General features: G+C 35.2%; 1 protein-coding gene across 2 annotated transcripts in view; it reads right to left on the reverse strand.

The window, feature by feature from the left end:
- Positions 1-17,861, reverse strand: part of LOC118733043 (broad-complex core protein isoforms 1/2/3/4/5) — a gene marked incomplete at its 3' end in the record, with an annotated part of 56,696 nt that overhangs the window by 11,715 nt on the left and 27,120 nt on the right. For both annotated transcript variants that reach the window (XM_036462216.1, XM_036462215.1), the window contains 1 exon segment: positions 5,834-6,393. In XM_036462216.1, the coding sequence (XP_036318109.1) occupies positions 5,834-6,019 (186 nt within the window).

The following is a 17,861-nucleotide window of genomic DNA, read 5'->3' on the forward strand; positions in this document are numbered from 1 at the left end:
TGTTATAGCATTTTATTATGGCGTTTGTAACTTCGCTAAGAAGGAAAATATGTAGCTATAGAAAAATATTTGTGCAGTTCATTATAAGTAGGTAGATACACAAGTTGCATGCATGCGAGCACAATGCGGCTACTAAATATGTATGTATGTATGTATATTCTACCAAGCAGCGCCATGCCACGGAATATGTGTTCAAGTACGTAAATGTAGTATCTTGTACGTCATATATTAGACAAAACGGCAAATGGCCATAGGCAGATGAACGTACGCCGCCCATCACCACGTTCACCTCTCAACCTTCCCCCCCCACACTCCGCCTTTGGCTTGGCATATCCTTACGACGACAGAGCTGCAGCCAAGCCATGGCTGATGGTTGCTTATATATATAGTAGAAACCTTACATTACATGCCATAATCGCAAACAGTTTTTATGTTTGTATTTGTTTTTTTGTTGTTGTTGTTGTTGTGTGGCGCAAAAACAAACTTTAATGGCAACCTAATTAATAAAACGAATATATTTAAAATTTGAAATTTCCGCGCCATGATCGTCACTGCACGCCGCGTAGCCGCTAAGCGCGCTTATAGGCAAAAGTTTTGTGATTTACTTAGTAAGCTGGCTGGCATTCTATGCAGCCACCACTGCAAGGCGCCCGCCTCACTCCACCGCCTTACTTAATTCTAGTCACTTTTTGCTATGACTTTTTGCTGTGACTTTACTTCATTTGCATCGCAGTTTTTTCATAGCGCATTTGTACTTGGACGGACTGCTTACTTGTTCTATGCATGTATGTATGTACTTGTTGTTTAAAATTTTTTGTTTACAATAAAATTTATTTAGTCGCTTTCTTTGTTTATGACATACGTAGCGTTGTTGAAGAGGAGCTGACGTGAATAGAGCAAACCCGTAGTCATTTTCTTTTGGCTAAATGGCATTTGCCCTCTGGCTGCTCCCTGCTGCCTGCCTGCCTGCCTGCCTGTGGCAAAGTGTGGCATTGCGGCAACGCTAATGGGCCAAAGTGCAGCAAAAATAATATTTCGCGAGCTTATTATTACTGTTATTATTTGCTGCCGCTACTAGCTAATGTTTGATGATAGTGATTATAGTTGTTGTTGTGTTGGTTGGCGTTAAAAGTGTCTTCTTCTTGCAGTTGCACATACTCACAATTTATTACGCCCTTCGCATCCCTCTTTCGGCCGCAAGCGCCTCTTGTGCGCTTTTGAGGCGTTAGCGCAATGCTGAACTGCAGCTGAAGGGATTTCTTTGGCATACAAATTCGCCAAAGTTGCTTTATTTATGCCTGCTTTTGCTGCTGCGCTGTGACTTTATTGGGTAACTTAACTTAGAACCAGCAATTGAAGCTTGGTGAACTATTAGGATGGCTGACTTTTGACTAAAAAAACATTTTTTAGTTGAGTTTAAACCCAAGTTCCGTCATATCGACAACAAAAAAAAAAAAAAAAAAACAACAACACAAAACTTTGCGAAACTCTTTGCAAAATAACAAGACAGACGCCCCTAGACGCCCGCTACTCCATGACCGCCTACCCGCCGCGGACGCTTTGCTGTCGACTGCTCGATGCGCCTAATGCATTTTAAGTACAAATTTACCAGCATTGAGACATTAAACTTTTGTTCAAAGTTCAAACAGCAGCAAGTGGGCGACGACGCGAAGACATTGAAGCGGTTGCGGCAGCGGGTGGACGGGTGGGCGGGCGAGCGGGCGAGCGGTTGCCTGATTTTGGTTTGTTGCAAAATTTAGATTGCGGAAATATGCACGCAATTGTGGCTTTGAGGCAGGCAAAAGAGCAGATTTTTCCCCTCGAACCTTGCTTGTGATTGGCGCTGTGAGTGTGCACAACAGCAGCAACAACTACAACTACTGTAGCGAACCTGACACAAAGCGGAAACTTTTTCGCCACTGAGCTGCCATCCGCGTCATATACATACATACTTAAATACATAATAATCGTTAGCAAATATTTCCGACATTGCGGTTGCATGCAGCACATGTGCGCTAGTGCTTGCTTGCCGCATGCGTTGTACAAGTATGCACATTTTTACGTTCATGAATATGTATGTATGTATGTATTTGGTTAGCTATGTATGTAGCGCTGTTATTGTATTAGTTTTACAGTAATAGTAATACAAATGCAAAATTGCTCACTTTGCCGCATCAAGCGCTTGGGCGTTGCACGTTGGGTGTGGCAAGTATACATTTAACGAGTTTGAAATGCACGAACTACCAGCTACTTGCCACAGAGTTTGTTATTTTAATTGAAACTGCAGAATAATTTCATTTTATTGTGGTTGTCAGTAGTTGTTGTTCCTACAGCTGTTGCTGTTGTTGTTGTTGTTGTTGTATGCAATCTATTTGATTTGCCTAGCTGTTGTTGCTGCCGCTTGTGTAGCGAGGAAGCTTTTTGTTGCTGGTTCTGTTGCGTGCCATCACAATTGTATAATTGTAGTTGTGCTATTGTTGTTGTTGTTGTTGCCTTTTAAGTTTTCAAATATTTTATGAGCATAATAAGTCAATATTTTAAACAAGTCTACACGGCGGCCGTGAGTTTAGCTCCACTTGCAAAGGAGCCTAACCATGCACGCACACACGCACACACATACACACGCGACTGCATACCTTTGTACATACATATGTAGGTATTCGCATTTTTATTGTATTTATGTAGTTATTTTTCCATTATTATTTCCCTAGCAACCGCGTGGCAGTGCTTTGGAAGTAGGTCACCTCCGCAAACTTGTAAGTAAGTAAGTGTGTAGTTTGCATGTACATATGTATATATATATGTATATCTGCATTTGCGTGTATGCACATAAATTTATCCGTCGTTGTCTGTGTCCATCAGTCTATATACTTTCCCGTTCTCCCCCCGAGCGTTGGCTCTTAATTGCTGCGCTTTGTCTTCCCCAGCAGCAGCAGCAGCATCTTCAACTGCTCGTTTTTTCTTTGCCAACCTCTTTTTGCTCTCATTACTTTATGCCCGATCTTTTCCCATCTTCACTTTTGTATTGCTGTGCCTCCTCTGTATCTTCCTTGCTTCAGCTACTCGACTGTCTGTCGATCACTGATCGTCGTCTCTTCCTTCTCCTTCTGGCCATTCATCTCGTCCGTGTTTTTCAGGGTGAGCCAGTTTGCATTCCTGCTTTTGCACTGCATTTATTTACTTCTTGACGCCATCCACTTTTTATCGCAATTTTTTGCTCGCAAAAAAAAATAAAAAAAATAAAATATTGCAATTTACGCTTTACAAATATCCACGTTTATCCGTGTGCCTGTCGTATCTATGTATGTATGTATGTATGTATGTTTGCATAGCTTTTAGTAATTGCATGCGAACAAATAATGTGTGTGGCTTTGCCTTTGCATTTGCAACTTTCGCCTCCATTTTGCACTGCCATTGTGCGATGCCTTCGATATTTGCCAACAAAGCTTTGTTGTTGTTTTCTTTTTTTTGCTATTGGTTCAATTTAATACTCGTATTTCGATTTCTTTACACGTCCAACAGCTAAATGCCTATGTACATATGCTTATACATACTTATGTATGTATATAATATACACACATATACATAGCAAATTTTTTAATACATATACACATACATGCATGCATAGGTTTGTGGGCTTTGTGCATCCTAACTAATAAAAATTTTACTTTATGGGTCAAGTGTCCTCGAAAACATTTTAATCGACTGCATTCATTGTGACTGCTGAAGGCAACTTTTGACTTAACAAAAAGAAAAAAGTATCAAAAATTTTAAAATTATGAAACAAACGACTTCTAGTCGAAATTCAGTTCGCAAACAGCTCTGTCGCGTTTATTTAGCTATTTCGCCTTGAACTTTCTAATTTGATGTTGGAGGCACGAAAAAAAAAACGCTTGTTCGGACGTCTTTGGTGCAAATAAACTTTGAATAGAGTTATTTTTCTTCAACTTATTCATCGATTAAGATATACATAATATTTGGTTATTTGAATGTCAATATCGTTGTGGTTTGCAAATGTCGCTTTCGATTTTGTTATCGTTATCGATACACTTAATGGTATGGTTATGGATATACATATGTATTCATTAACAAATATTTTGTTCTCCTTGTCAATATAGCTTTCACCGACATGTCTATAGATATATATTAATCGTTGTCATTAGCGATATCTTTACTGTTATTGTAATCATTATTGCCAGCATAATAGTTTTCGTTCTTCCACAGGGGAACCAAAAGCTTTGTTATCGCAGCCATTCTTTTGAGCGTAAAGATTTCGTTTGACAGCTCATTCGTACTCCAATTGAGAAACAAAGCATTCGCATCAAAGAATACATAAATATTTTCTGGATTAAAAAAAAGTGTTGATCGGTTTGCGAAAAAGTTAGTCCTGCACTTCTCCTCCAATTCGTTGTGGCTAATTCGAATCTGTTTTTGTAGCAAAAAGTCATTTTTCTTACTTAGAAAAATAACCTTTTTTGTCGTTGGTATTTGATAAAGAAAACTTCAAACCCAGTAGCGGTGCCTTTTGTGGTCAAACTCGTTGTCTGTGCGTGAAATATTGGAATCGATTTTGAATCCTGTTTTTAAAACTATTTTCGTACTACCACATTTAAGCAAATAATTATATAAAAAACTAATAAAAATATGGAAAATAAAGAAGAAATAAATACTTTCTTATTTTTTTTGGAGAGAAAAGTTCAAACCTTCGACATAACCTACAATTCATTTTTTTTTTTTGAAAATGAATTCTGAAAATATTTTTTTAATTAAAAACGTGTAAAATGAAGAGTTTTGTGTTTAACTCATATTTATATTTCTGAGGAAATGACTTGTTTTGCAGAGGTTACTTTTTTCAGCAGACAAATTAGGAAATTTAGATATTTCAGCTTTCAATTGAAATTTATATAATTTGGCAATATTTTACCTTTTTTTAAATTAGTGTCATTTTTTTCTTTAGTAAAAATTGCATTCAAACTTTTTCAATAAAACTACAAATTAAAACAGTGACCCTTTTAGACCCAACGGTCGTCAAAAATGTGCGAAATAGTATGCCGATCAATGAAAATTTATGTTTTGTTTTTTGACATAATCTACTTGTGTGGTCATAATTATTTTTTGCCAAAGAAAATGTGTCAACTTACCAATAGTGCAAAGGTTATAAATTTGAGTTATGAAAATTATTTTATGTTTGTAGATTCAAAGGGGCATAATGTCAGCTAACAATTTAAAAGATTTAAAAATCAATTAAAGTTATGAAGCGGTTACAAAAAGTTTGGATCAACATTCTAAAAGGCAGTCAATAGTCTCGTTGAAACAGAAAAACTCTCCAAAACACTTTCAAGGAATAACAATAGGGGTATTCTCCAAATCTTGCAAAGCCATTGCACGTAGCACGGTTTGCACGGATTGCATAAATTGCAAACACACAACAAGAAAATTCATGGGAAACAACATTTCCTATCGCTGCAAAATATGCAACGTCGAAACCCATGTATATATTTTGCAAAATAGCATAGCAAGATAATAGCGACCCTGTGCTAGTTGTTGGAATTGCTACATATTTCTCTCATCCTCTCATATCGCTCACTTAATTTTTTTTTGCTGTCTCTTGTTATTGTATTTGATACATAATTTCGCTGCTTGCTCCCCATGCATGCTACCTCTTTGCAATGGGGTGTTCTCGTACTCTTCGAAATTTGGAATAGTATTTTTGCATTTCGTGCAATCCGTGCATCGTGCAAGACTTCGAGAATACCCCTAATCTGATTCTCCCAAAGGTTGATCTAATTACATACATACAAAAAAAAACTACATCTTTGCATCGCCTACTCACCTTCAATAAATCACGAAAATATGGACTGCACGCCGACAATACGACGCGATGCGCTTTGATGCTGCGTCCCTCGCACGCCAATGTCACATCGACGAAATCCTCATCGTCACGCAAATTCTCGAACGCCGATGTTATGCTACTTTGGTAGTTGTTCCAACGCAAACAAAAATGCTGTGTCTCGTCCATTTTGGTGGCTGGCCTTGTTTCTGTTGTTGTTTGAGATTTTGGTGTTGGCGTTGACGATTCTATTCCAATGGCGCTGCTGTAAAAGCGTCGCCGTTTATTTTGTTTCACTCTTATGGGTATGCTCTTATTGTTTTGTTGCTGGGTTGATATAAAATTGTGTCTACTTGTAGGCGTAAAGTAGTTAATGGTATTGTTTTATTGTTTTTGTTTTTTTTTTGCTCAGTAACGTTCTCAAATTGATTTGTTGCTGCTTCTTATGCGTTCTTAGGTTGTTGTACTTTCCTTGAGTTTGACTTTTTGGAAAATCTTACTTTCTTAGTGTATACTATTATTTTATATGTATTTAGTATTTATTTGTGTTTCAATTAAATAAACTGCAAAGAGAAGGGAAGAAAAATTAAATAAGATTTTGTGGGAAGAATGTGCGCTTAAATACCTACAATAAATAATATTGGCGAATGTCGGCAATGGTCATGGAAAACGAATGATCTCATAAAATACTCTGTTTTTGTGGTTTTTAGTGACTCTTTCTATAATTATTTAAGCTTTAAATCGAAGTTCTAAAAGGTAAAGGTTTCGCGCATGCGTTAAATGTTTCCAAAAAATTCCATGGCTTTTAACAGTACTTAACTATTGCTGAAACCACCTCCTTTCGTTTATTTCAATTTTTGCTTCAAACAAATATTTTTCCTCAAAAACCAAGATTTATTAGTTTACAGTCGACATCTGAAATGTTTTTTCTATCTAATGGAATCTTTTTTTATTGCTCCTCCTATAAAAAACATAAAGTTTCCTTTATTATTTCCTATAATGCTGAGTTTTAAATGGCGAAATATTTAGTTTAAAATATATTTTTATAAAACACTCTGTTGTTTTCATCACAACACATTTGTGTGCATAGAATTTTAATCGCACTTAACATACTCAGAAATTATCAAAAGTAGAAATGCCATAACAAACAATGCATTTGAAGTGTAGAAAATTCAAATTAAAATTCACTTTTAATGGGCATTAAAAACAAGCTTTATTTATTTTTGAACTCCAGCTGAGGTTATTGACATTCAAGGTTAGCCGTTTATTTTGGAAGCGCAGTGCTTTCTCATGCGAGTATGAAAAAAAAGACAAAAAAAAAAAACTTTGTATTCATTTTAACTGATGAACAAAAATTTTGAGATACATTTTTTATCGCTGCGCAGAAAAGGCTGTCTCACTTCGCCAAACCGCGCTGGAAGTTAATCTGAAAATTACTAAAATATGTATCATAAAATTAGTATTTCTGCGGGCTTTTTATCAAAAATCGCCTAAGTAGACTTAACGCTATGTAAATGATCTTTTCTAGGCATAAAAGCGTCGGTCTTAAACCAAAAAAAAAAAAAAAATAACACAAACCATAAACTGCAATTTTTTCAGCTTCATTTGTAGTATACTCTCCGATGGATAGCGATAGGTCGCTAGTTAAAATTGTCTGATTCTGACAATTTTCTGAGAAGAACTTTAAATCGACACTCCTTTAAAAGTACAGCAAACGAAAGCATCTAACTTTCACACTTTTGCGAATATAACAAAGACTGTACTTTACTCCAAAACAGCTGGGCCATGGAAAAAACCGGCCACATCATCGGCATAGGTCCGCTGGTAGATACCAGAGATTTTAGGAGAGACAAAAAGGTCATAAGTTTGTTGTACAAAATGCACAACGGTATTTACTTGAGGATTGTGCTTTTTCTTTGATGCAGATTTTTGTCCGTTTACCGGTTTCGTTTTCGGACACTTTGACGATCCGTTTTCCCAATAAAGTGCGCGGCAGAAATGTATGTACAGACAAACCGAAAATTGTTGCGAAATGGAGACGTTTTTGGCTGTTTTTCTGAAATTTATCTGATTGAATTTTTTGCTCAATAGTCTTTCCTTCTGCACTTCACACCAGCGTTGTTTTTTGGACGTTCTTGGTCGTTCTATCTGGGATTTTTCGCAAATTTCATTTGAATATTTTAGAGACTGTATGTATGTATGTACATATGTAATTCGGCCATTTTAATTTAAAAACATTAAACAAAATTACTCATAGTTTCTATTGAAATTTTTTAACGTTAAGCATTAGAAAAACCCTCTATACATATATACAAAAGCGTTAGCACTACATACTTATAAGGCCGCGTTCATGATAAAAAGTTCCTTCTTAAAACAAATGGGTTATCAGTATTTCAGTTTGAAAATTATTTTCTATTTCTTAAGATTTTTGGTCAACAAAATTATGCGAAATTTTGTGGCTTGCGTGAACAGTGGGAAATTACAAAGAATTCAAGTGCCAATAGATGAGCCATTTTGGACGCAATTACGCTGACTCATTGCACTTGCTTGAATATGTACATATTTGTTTGTTTTTACATCTGTACATCTGTACTCATGTATTTTTTTTTAGCATGAAAACATATAGGGTGCTACATTTTTTTATAGAAATGGTATAGAAGTCTTGAAAATCATTTTTTTTTTATCGGAAAACTTTGATTCTCTTCAGGAGACTTGCAATAATAATGACCAGTTGTGTATTTTACTATTTTTAACCGACTTCCAAAAAAGGAGGAGGTTATCAGTTCGTCGGAATATTTTTTTTATTTATTTTTTTTTATTTTTTTTTTTTTTTATGTATGTTACCGCATAACTTTGGACCACGTCAACCGATTTCGATAATTCTTTTTGCATCGGAAAGGTAGTGTCTCAGAGGTGGTCCCATACTAATCTGGTTAAGATCCGATCAGCGGATCATGAGATATATATACATATATTTTTTTTTATGGAAGTTGAAGTCGGTTTTTTTTTTGCTAAAAATTACTTGTTTAATGCTAATGATTCCATTGCATTTTTGGCGGTTTTCTAAGAATCGTTTTGGCCCAGTTATTCAAGTTTTACGTCAATCAATCTTTGAAAGAAGTAAAAAAAAAACAGCATTAAAAACTCATTATTACGATTTCGTTGAAAATATTTTTAAACATTTTTATGCAAATTTTTTAAGCTTAATCTGTTTTGTCATCTGAGGGGACCTTTTTCAAAAAGTTCTTACAGAAACTATATTTATTCATAAAAAACTCCATTTGTGGAGGTATTTTCAAATCGGTTCAGCTTACGTAAATCTTAATTTTACCCGAAATATTTTGGTAGACGTCTTAAATATAATAAAAAAACGGAAAAACACCAAATTTTTTTGGTGATGCAGTCTAATGTACTACATACACAAACTAAACACAAAATGAATGGCTGGAACAAATAAAAACAATTTTTTTGTTTATGTACAAAACTGTACAAAACCACAAATGATATCGCACACCTAGATCTAAAGTGAGCTAACTCAAAATTCATAGAGGGAATTTTAACTGCTGTGGATCGTACAGATTCAACGCAATTAATACAAAAACAGGTATAACAGTCGTTTTTTTTTAGTTAATGTATGTATATAATCATGAAGAAAAAAAATATTTTCGTTAATTGGATGTAAGTCCTATGAATTGATTTATTCAAAAAAATCTAAATTTTATTTTTTTTTGCGTTGATTGCACTTTAGATCTAGGTGTGCGATATGATGATCGATGAGCAAATGAGAATTGTTTTGTACAACTTATTTTCATACCCTGCTCTCCATACATACATATTGTCTTAAATATAAGGAAATTCATTATAGCGTATGTACATTCAAACATACATATGTAAGCATGTTTAATAAGCAAATGATAACCAAACAAAAGCAACAAAAACTCAGCAAAATTGTTTAATCAATTGGTGTTGAGGTATGTACATATATATGTATATCAGCAAATTAAAAAACTATCTCTAATTATTTCTAGGTAGCTATGTACATTCATACATATACACACTAGGGTGCATCACTCTCCATACAAAAAAAAATACGGTATTTTATTAATTTTCGATTAAAATACAGATCATTCTTTAACAAAACCCATAAAAACTCAAGATTAAAACTCTGTAGAAAACTACAAAAAATTGAACAAATTTTCACGCAAATTTAAAATTTATTTTTCGTCGAAACTTGAAACTTGCACATTATCGCACTAAAATTGAATGGGCTATAAAACTGCGTACTAAAAAATCTAACCCGTTTGAGAAGAAAGTTTGAAATTTGGGTGAAAATTTGTTGCATTTTGTTGTAGTCTTTTACAAAGTTTAAAACTTGGATTTATATGGGTTTTGTTAGAGAACGAACTGTACTGTAATTAAAAATTCTTAAAAATTTTTAAAAATGAATAACGAATTGAAATAGCGGTGCTATAAATATGCCCAATACTGTATGTGAGTGCCGCTATTATATCTATAAGTGAGCGTTATTTATATGCTCTACGAATAGTTTGTGCTGAGCGTTTTGACTGCGCACAGTTAATGTACGTCAGCATGTGGGCGCGCGTGTGTGTGTGTCTGTGCAGTGCAAAGTTTGCAGTAAATGCTGTACGCTCGCTTGCCATTTTCTAAAAGCGACTGCGCATGCCAATGCATTAGCTAGTAGAACTCAGCACCTCGCTGCTCATTTGACTTCTCTACGCGATGATGCGATCAAATGCTGCTAAACTTGGCTTTTTTGTTGTTGTAGCTCGAATGCATTTGTAGTGGTTAATTTGGGAAGCAGAAGTTTCTGCTGCTGGCAACTACATACAAACATACATAATGAGATATATGAAGACTAAGAGAGAGATTGGCGAAATTTCGCGAAAGTTTGTAATAAAAAAAGCCAACGTCTGAGACGTGTGGCGATTTGTGACCTTGGCCAAGCTGATATTCTACAAAAGTGCAATGAACGATTTGTAAAGGTGCGATGCGTTTGCGATATAATAGAAATGTATATACATATGTACGTATGTAGTTGTCAGAGCGCTTCAATTGCTCATATCATCACTTTGCAATAACTTCAATGTAAATTTTAGTTGGTTTAAAATATCTATGTTTTTTGTTTGGAATATTTTTTCGCTGTGAATTACAAAAGGACTTAGCGACAGATTTTTTATAGAAATTTTTTTTTTAAATAATTTTTTTTTTTAATAATTTTATTTTTTAAATAAGTTTTTTTTTAATAAAAAAAATTATATAATTTAAAGAACGCGCAAGTGTACATACACCCAAACAATAAAAAGGATTGCCTACCTGACTGATTGAGCACCGTTGATGGCTGGCTGCCTCGAATTGACAAACCACTGCACGACGAAAAGGAGTCAAACACAACCGAAAATTGAAAAAAAACCCCGACCGACGTTACGTGCGACTGACTGCGAATACCGAACTTGAAAATACTGGTATTTATGAATTTCAAAAACATATTGTACATCCAGTATTAAATGTCGCAAGTCGATTTACGAATTGCACAAATGAAAGCGCAAAGCTTTATGACTTGTAGATGATACGAATATTTTGTACCATAATTTTGGAAAAATATGCACTTCTCATAAATTTTGCGCTTTTCTAGTTTTTCTTTAGTTTTTGATATTACACAAAACTATAAATTTTTTGCTAAAGCATTTCCGAATTCTTCACTTTTTTCACTCAAAGTATTATTTCATCACTTTCTAATTGTTTCCAAATTTTTGAAAATTTTTTTCACATAAATTTTTACAATTTCAAAACTTAATTTGGCTTTAGAAGCTTTCGTTTATTTTCTTGAAAATCAAAATATTGCTTAGTTTTCGAAATATGTAACTCAGAATTTCTGTATATGCGCGTAGTTTTTGTTCTAGCAAGCGACCGACCGACCGACCGACCGTACCGATTCTGTGACCAACAATGTACGCGCGACAACAAAATCCAACTGTTGCTTGCGCGTCTGATGCTTTTGCTGCTACTTCTGGTCCGACTAGCGACGGCATTCAAAAAGCGCATTAGGCGATTGCCAAAAAACTATCCAAAAAATGAAATACATTGACACAAAAGGCAGCAGCGACGTCGACAGCGTTAGGGAAACACTGGGACACCGCGTTGTATGCACGCCCTGTTGTACGCCCGCCGCAACGCGACGCGCCACCGCCGCTTACCCAATGGAATGGCGAGCGCAGCGCGCGGTGTACGCGCACCACCAACATTCTGATGAGGCCGCGTCGGCGTCATACGTGAGGGTGTATGCGTATGAAGCCTGATTTTAGTTGTTGTATTTCACCGCTGCTGCCTGGAATCGTCCTTCCCCCCCGGCGCCGCCGCTTTCCAACATTTTGTTGTTGTTCTACGTCTGGTTCTAAGCTCTCCCAAATATTAATGCAATTTTTTTCATTCTATTGAGCTGATGCCTCTTGTTCTAGTTGGTGTGTTTGTTTTCGCTGTCGACTTTTTTCGGTTAGTCGGTTAGTGTGTTAGAATTCTGCATTTCGCAGTGAAATCGCACACTGTGCGTACATGTGTGTGGCTCATGATTCTACATACATACATACATACATATGTATATGTACATGCATATGCATGAGAGCGTGCCTCCGTTCATGTTAGTTAATATGTGTGTGTATGTCTTACCTATGTACATTCATATATACGGCGGCTACTCCTCTTACCGGCGGCGCTCGGGTAGTATTTCGCTTGCATGTGTGAGAATTTGTCCAAAAAATTTCATAAAAAAGTATTATCGGCGCACAAAAAACCAAAAGAAAAAAACATCAAAATAACAACAACTCAAACAGACACAACAACAACAACGCGCAGCAACACTAGTTCACACAAATGAGCAGCTGAGAACTTTTTCTCACAAACACAACAAAGTCAGTCAGTCCTATTTGCTGCGCGGCATTTGCTCTAGCAGTAAAAAAAAAAAGCATTTTGCATATTATTTTGAAAAAGTATTAAAAAGTGAACACTAAAAAGAATGCAGTAACAACAAACACGCCAACAATCATCAACTTCGTACCCAACCCAGTAAAGTACGTTCATACATCCATATACATACAAATATCTTGGGAACGAATGGGTGGACGACGGCATACGGCATGCGGCAGCGGACAAATTTGCTATATAAAAATGGAATTTCAGTGCATAGCGTCGCACTAAACATCTGCGCTGACTAATAAAGACCCAAAATTAATATTTGAGTAAAATAAACTGTCTACCTATTGTATTTAATACAACTAACAACAACCGACCGCAGAGCGAATGTTGCGAAGTGTTGCCTTTCCGAATGCGAAAGCGACGTGATTAGAATATGGAAAACTTTGAATGAATTGTTTGAGTTGTAGGTATGACTGATTTTATCTATGTCCACTATACACTTTCGGTCCTTAAAAATTTTTCCATGATAGGTTCTTATAGGAACTGTTTTATAAACGTAGATTTTAGAAAAATACTAGAATATGATAGGAACTAACCGATCAAAAAAGTGTAAGTAGTACTTATGTAAATTCAGATATGATTTCACTAACTCGTAACTAACACTAGTCGTTCCGAAGTATCGCTCAGCATACAAATAGCACATGACATTTGGACTTCTCGTGGTCAAATTATATTTTATACTGGACCTACCTGTGTGTTGTCTCTGCTGTAGACGGGACAGCCTTAGAAGCACACAAAAAAAAGTTCGCAGTACACCCTTGAGTGTAAAGCTTTTTTGCAAGGCATTTTTGAATTTTTTTTTTGTCCGAACCCCTTTTAAATATTCGGGGACACCTACATTCGACAATTAATTTTTTGTTATAAATACATAGTTATTCAGGAATAATCGAAATACTTGCGGTGCAAAAGTTTAGATATTTTTAGCGAGCATTAATTTAAATGCCGAAGATATGACGAAAAATTTATAAAGGCGACCCATGCCTTTTTTTGTAAATCCGATAGCTACTAAGTTCTATATTTTTTCTGGTAACGCTATCATTTAGTATTCGAAATTTAGGCCTCATATATGCCCAGAACTTCAGCTTTGAATATGCTGGCGTATTTTGCCAACTGCAGAGACTGATCGATACCAAGCTCTTCGGAATAAACTCTTGTCTCTATTCCGCACCCCTTCTTGGACCAGTCAGCGTAGATAAAAATGGTTTTCTTGAAAGAAAAATTGGGCTCTTCTTCATAAGCGCTCTTACTTGGTAGGAAAATGTGCTGAAATAATAAAAGCTACCAAATTCCGACTTCTCAGAATTCACCTAACATATGCGATTTTGATATTTTAGGTCGAGTTAGCCAAAACCGCGAACTGTGCTTTTGAAGTCAATTAATAACTTCAGCTGCTGTTGTTTAATTTCAAAATAATTCCCGAAAATAGTTCAATTTAGGTCTCCTAAATAGAGATCGCAATCTAAGACTTTCGAAAAGTTTCCGACAACCCCTTTACTGATTCGAGAAAAAGAGAAAAGGTTGCAAGAAAGAAACAGAATCTTAAAATTTAAATAAACCAGATTTCGTAGTGCTTTTTTAGTACTGTAAAGTTGAATTAAGTTGAGAATGATAGTCATAATTGGGGTACAAAGAGCAGTATTTGTATGAACGCTGGCTAAAAACTATCATCCCACTTATATATGTAGTTGATTTGGATTTCATGGATTTTGTACATACATACATACATAACTTGATGTATATATCGAGACCTTGAAACTACGAATCTAAGTGCAAACACACAAACCAAATTAAGTTGTGGTGAAATAAATGTTTGCCAGCAATTAATCATCAAATTACTATGAAAACGAATAAACTGAACGCAAAAAAAGTAAGCGAATTTGTTATAGAAATTTGTACATATCCATACATACATACATAAATACATATTTAGTTTCAGGCAACTGCTGACTGTTGCTTGGGATCCGAAGTCGATACACAAACAAAAAAAATAAATAAAAAATTTTCCAACCAAATCGCTTATTGCTATGCTAGTTGAAAATGTTGTTGGATGTTTGCCGGCGCTCTTAAGTCGCTTGGTTCTTTAGTTGTTCGCTTTCAGTAGATTTGTTTGTTTATTTGCTTATTTTCTATTGTCGCCGTCTACCTAACTATGTACATATGTATAAAAAAACTAAAATTCTACCTCCAATCCATACATACATATGCATCATCTATACGAACTTGTATGTATCCCATCTCTAAGCGGAAACACTTTCGCACAAACATTTGCACTTGCACACTTCTTGCCTCTGTGTGCGTTTGAATGGTTTGTTTGCAGTTCGCGAATTATTTTGGTGCTTTGCTATTTTCAAGGTTAAATTTTAGTTTTGCTCACAAAACATGTGTGAGATAAAGTGTTTTTCGCCTTAATGCTAGTCTTTTTTGTTACTTGTTTGTTGTTGTTTTGTTGTTGGTTTTATTCTAACGCGGCTGTTTCGGACCCAAATAAAATGAAATAAAAAGCTTTCGCCTAGCGATTTTTGCACTGTCACTAAATGGGGCACTGGGTAATGGGGTTTGAAGAGAGAGAGAGAGCGCGGTACGAAAGACGCGTGTGAGCTGATTTAGAGATTACGAGCAGCGTTGCCGCTTTGGTCATTTTTTACCAAAGTTGGTAGTTTTTGTCTATATTTGTCAAATTTGGTCATTTGGTAACTTATTCTTCAATTTGGTAACTTCAGGTCCTGATGGGTTTGCAAGGCGAAAAGTTGTTCCAGCGTTCCTTTGGTCTGGAATGGTGTGATCTCTAAAAAACTGCTTGAAAGTGGCTATTGCTATATCTACGGGAAGGTCAGCTTTGCAATTGCCATCAACATTCTGGCGTAACCCGGCAACCATATGTAGGAGTAGAAAAATGAATTATCTCAGATGTCTTCAGTTGCTTTGTGGCCTGAGCTTTGTTTAGTTGGAGATGTATATTCAAATGCAAAATATACCATTGTAAGCCATGCGACAGCTGAATTGAGCGCTGGTTGTTTGGAAAGCTTGGTGTCTTCGGATATACATATGTACAAACATATCTACGTATAGTTCTGCACAAAAAAAAGTTTAGTAATTTTTTGTTGAATTTGGTAACTTTTTCTGGTGATTTTGGTAAAAACTAAAAAAATATATTGTGGCAACACTGATTACGAGGTGACGTGTTTTAGCAAAAATACATAGTTGAGTAAATGTTTAGATATGTATGTGCATATGTACCTCTACGCGTGCATAGATAGTGTCAAAAAATTTGATAGTGCGAACGAACTAAATCTTTATTACGTTATGCCTGAATAATGTATATATGTGTGTGTGTGTGTGAATATGTATCCAGGCGCTTTTTGTGAGAGTTAGATATTTGATTTTTGTGTGCGTAAGTGCGTCATCGATCATCAACAGTTGTCATGCGTGTGCTGCTTCTGCGTGAGAGCATAGAAAAGGGGCTCGTCGTCTGGCTATGACACGCATAATTTGACGCTATTTTAATAAACATAAATCATGCGTTTGTGTCCGATTGTGCGTATGGTTGCGTAAAAGGTATTCCCCAGCGGTGCACAGTGTAATGTGTTCGTATAAAATGTGAGCAAAAAATTAAATATGCTCCGCTTTCATTAAAAAGTAGTATAATCTGTAATTTCTTTGAAGGCAAAATTACTTTGATAATATTTTGCTTATAGCCGCGTCCCCAACTATGGGGACAGATATAAAATCGATTTATTAAAAATATTTTATATATTTTTTTTGGTAACTTAGAATGTAGGAATGTTTAGAATCCGTTCTTCCATGATTCGGAAAATTGCTGTAGGTACATATTATTATTGTGCAGGATAAAACACAGCGACCTTATCATCTATTGTGCCTCATTACTATTCTTCTATACATTTGTAGATATACATATATATAATTGTAGGCGGAAATGAAAAATATTAACCGATTTGAATAATACATATTCAGTTTCTATCTTGATTTTAGCCAAAATAATTATACGGTGGCGAGAATGTAAATAGGGAAAAGAGATTTTAGCAAGTTTTTTGTACTTTTTTGTTTAATAAATGTTTATTATTTTTTTAATGAAAATATAGCATACTATCTAAAAAGCAAGTAAATAAAAATTCCAAACTTTGTAGAACATTTATAAAATTTCGACGATTTTTTACAAATGTTGGTAAAAATTTTAAACTTTTTAATCCGATTTTTTTTTAAGTTGCTACGACTTATTTAAATTTATTAAATTTATTTAGTTAACTTTGATTTAATTTAACTTGATTTAATTCAACTTAATTTAATTTAATCCAATTTAGTTGAATTTTATCTTATATAGTTTAATATCATTGAATTTAATTTAATTAAAATTTACTTAATTAGATTTCGTTTAACGTCCCTCCATTGCCTTTCATTTCATTCATTTTATTTTGTTTCATTTCCATTTCAGTTCCTTCTTTCTATCTGATTCAAATTAACTCCTTTCCTTTAAATTGCAACCTTAAATTTTTTAAGCTTGAAATTAAAGCAGTAACAGGCAAGATTATATAAAATATCTAAAAAGTTTAAAAAGCTCTGCAAACGGGCAAGGCGGTTCGCATCATCGGATAAAAGAGTGATGGTCAAGAGACCATCTTTTGGGTAGCGATATATGTATATTTATTTTTACATTTTTCTATTAATTTCCTGCAACCAAATAAGCTCAGTCTGAAGGGAATGACTAAAATCGTTCACTCAATTATCCAACTAACGTCTATGTGTTACAGACATAATTATATTCCATATAAGTACATATTTACATACGGAATGCGAATGCTTAACTTGTGGTGTCCTGTACAAGTAGTTTTTTTCCCTTTGTTTCGGTATGTGATCAGGTGGTGGGGATTGTGGCTGTCACAAGCTCTCCTTTCATTCATAACTAAAATAAAAATAAAAAAAATACACAAAACCTGCAAGTAGACTGCGCTCAGACACCGACATTCATTTCATTGCCCTCAACGCAAAGTCATACAACGAGGCGTCTAATGCGTGACGAGTGCAA

The sequence above is a fragment of the Rhagoletis pomonella genome, unplaced genomic scaffold, assembly GCF_013731165.1.
Source record: "Rhagoletis pomonella isolate Grant_MI unplaced genomic scaffold, Rhpom_1.0 Rhpom_scaffold_00002, whole genome shotgun sequence".
Lineage (NCBI taxonomy): Eukaryota > Metazoa > Arthropoda > Insecta > Diptera > Tephritidae > Rhagoletis > Rhagoletis pomonella.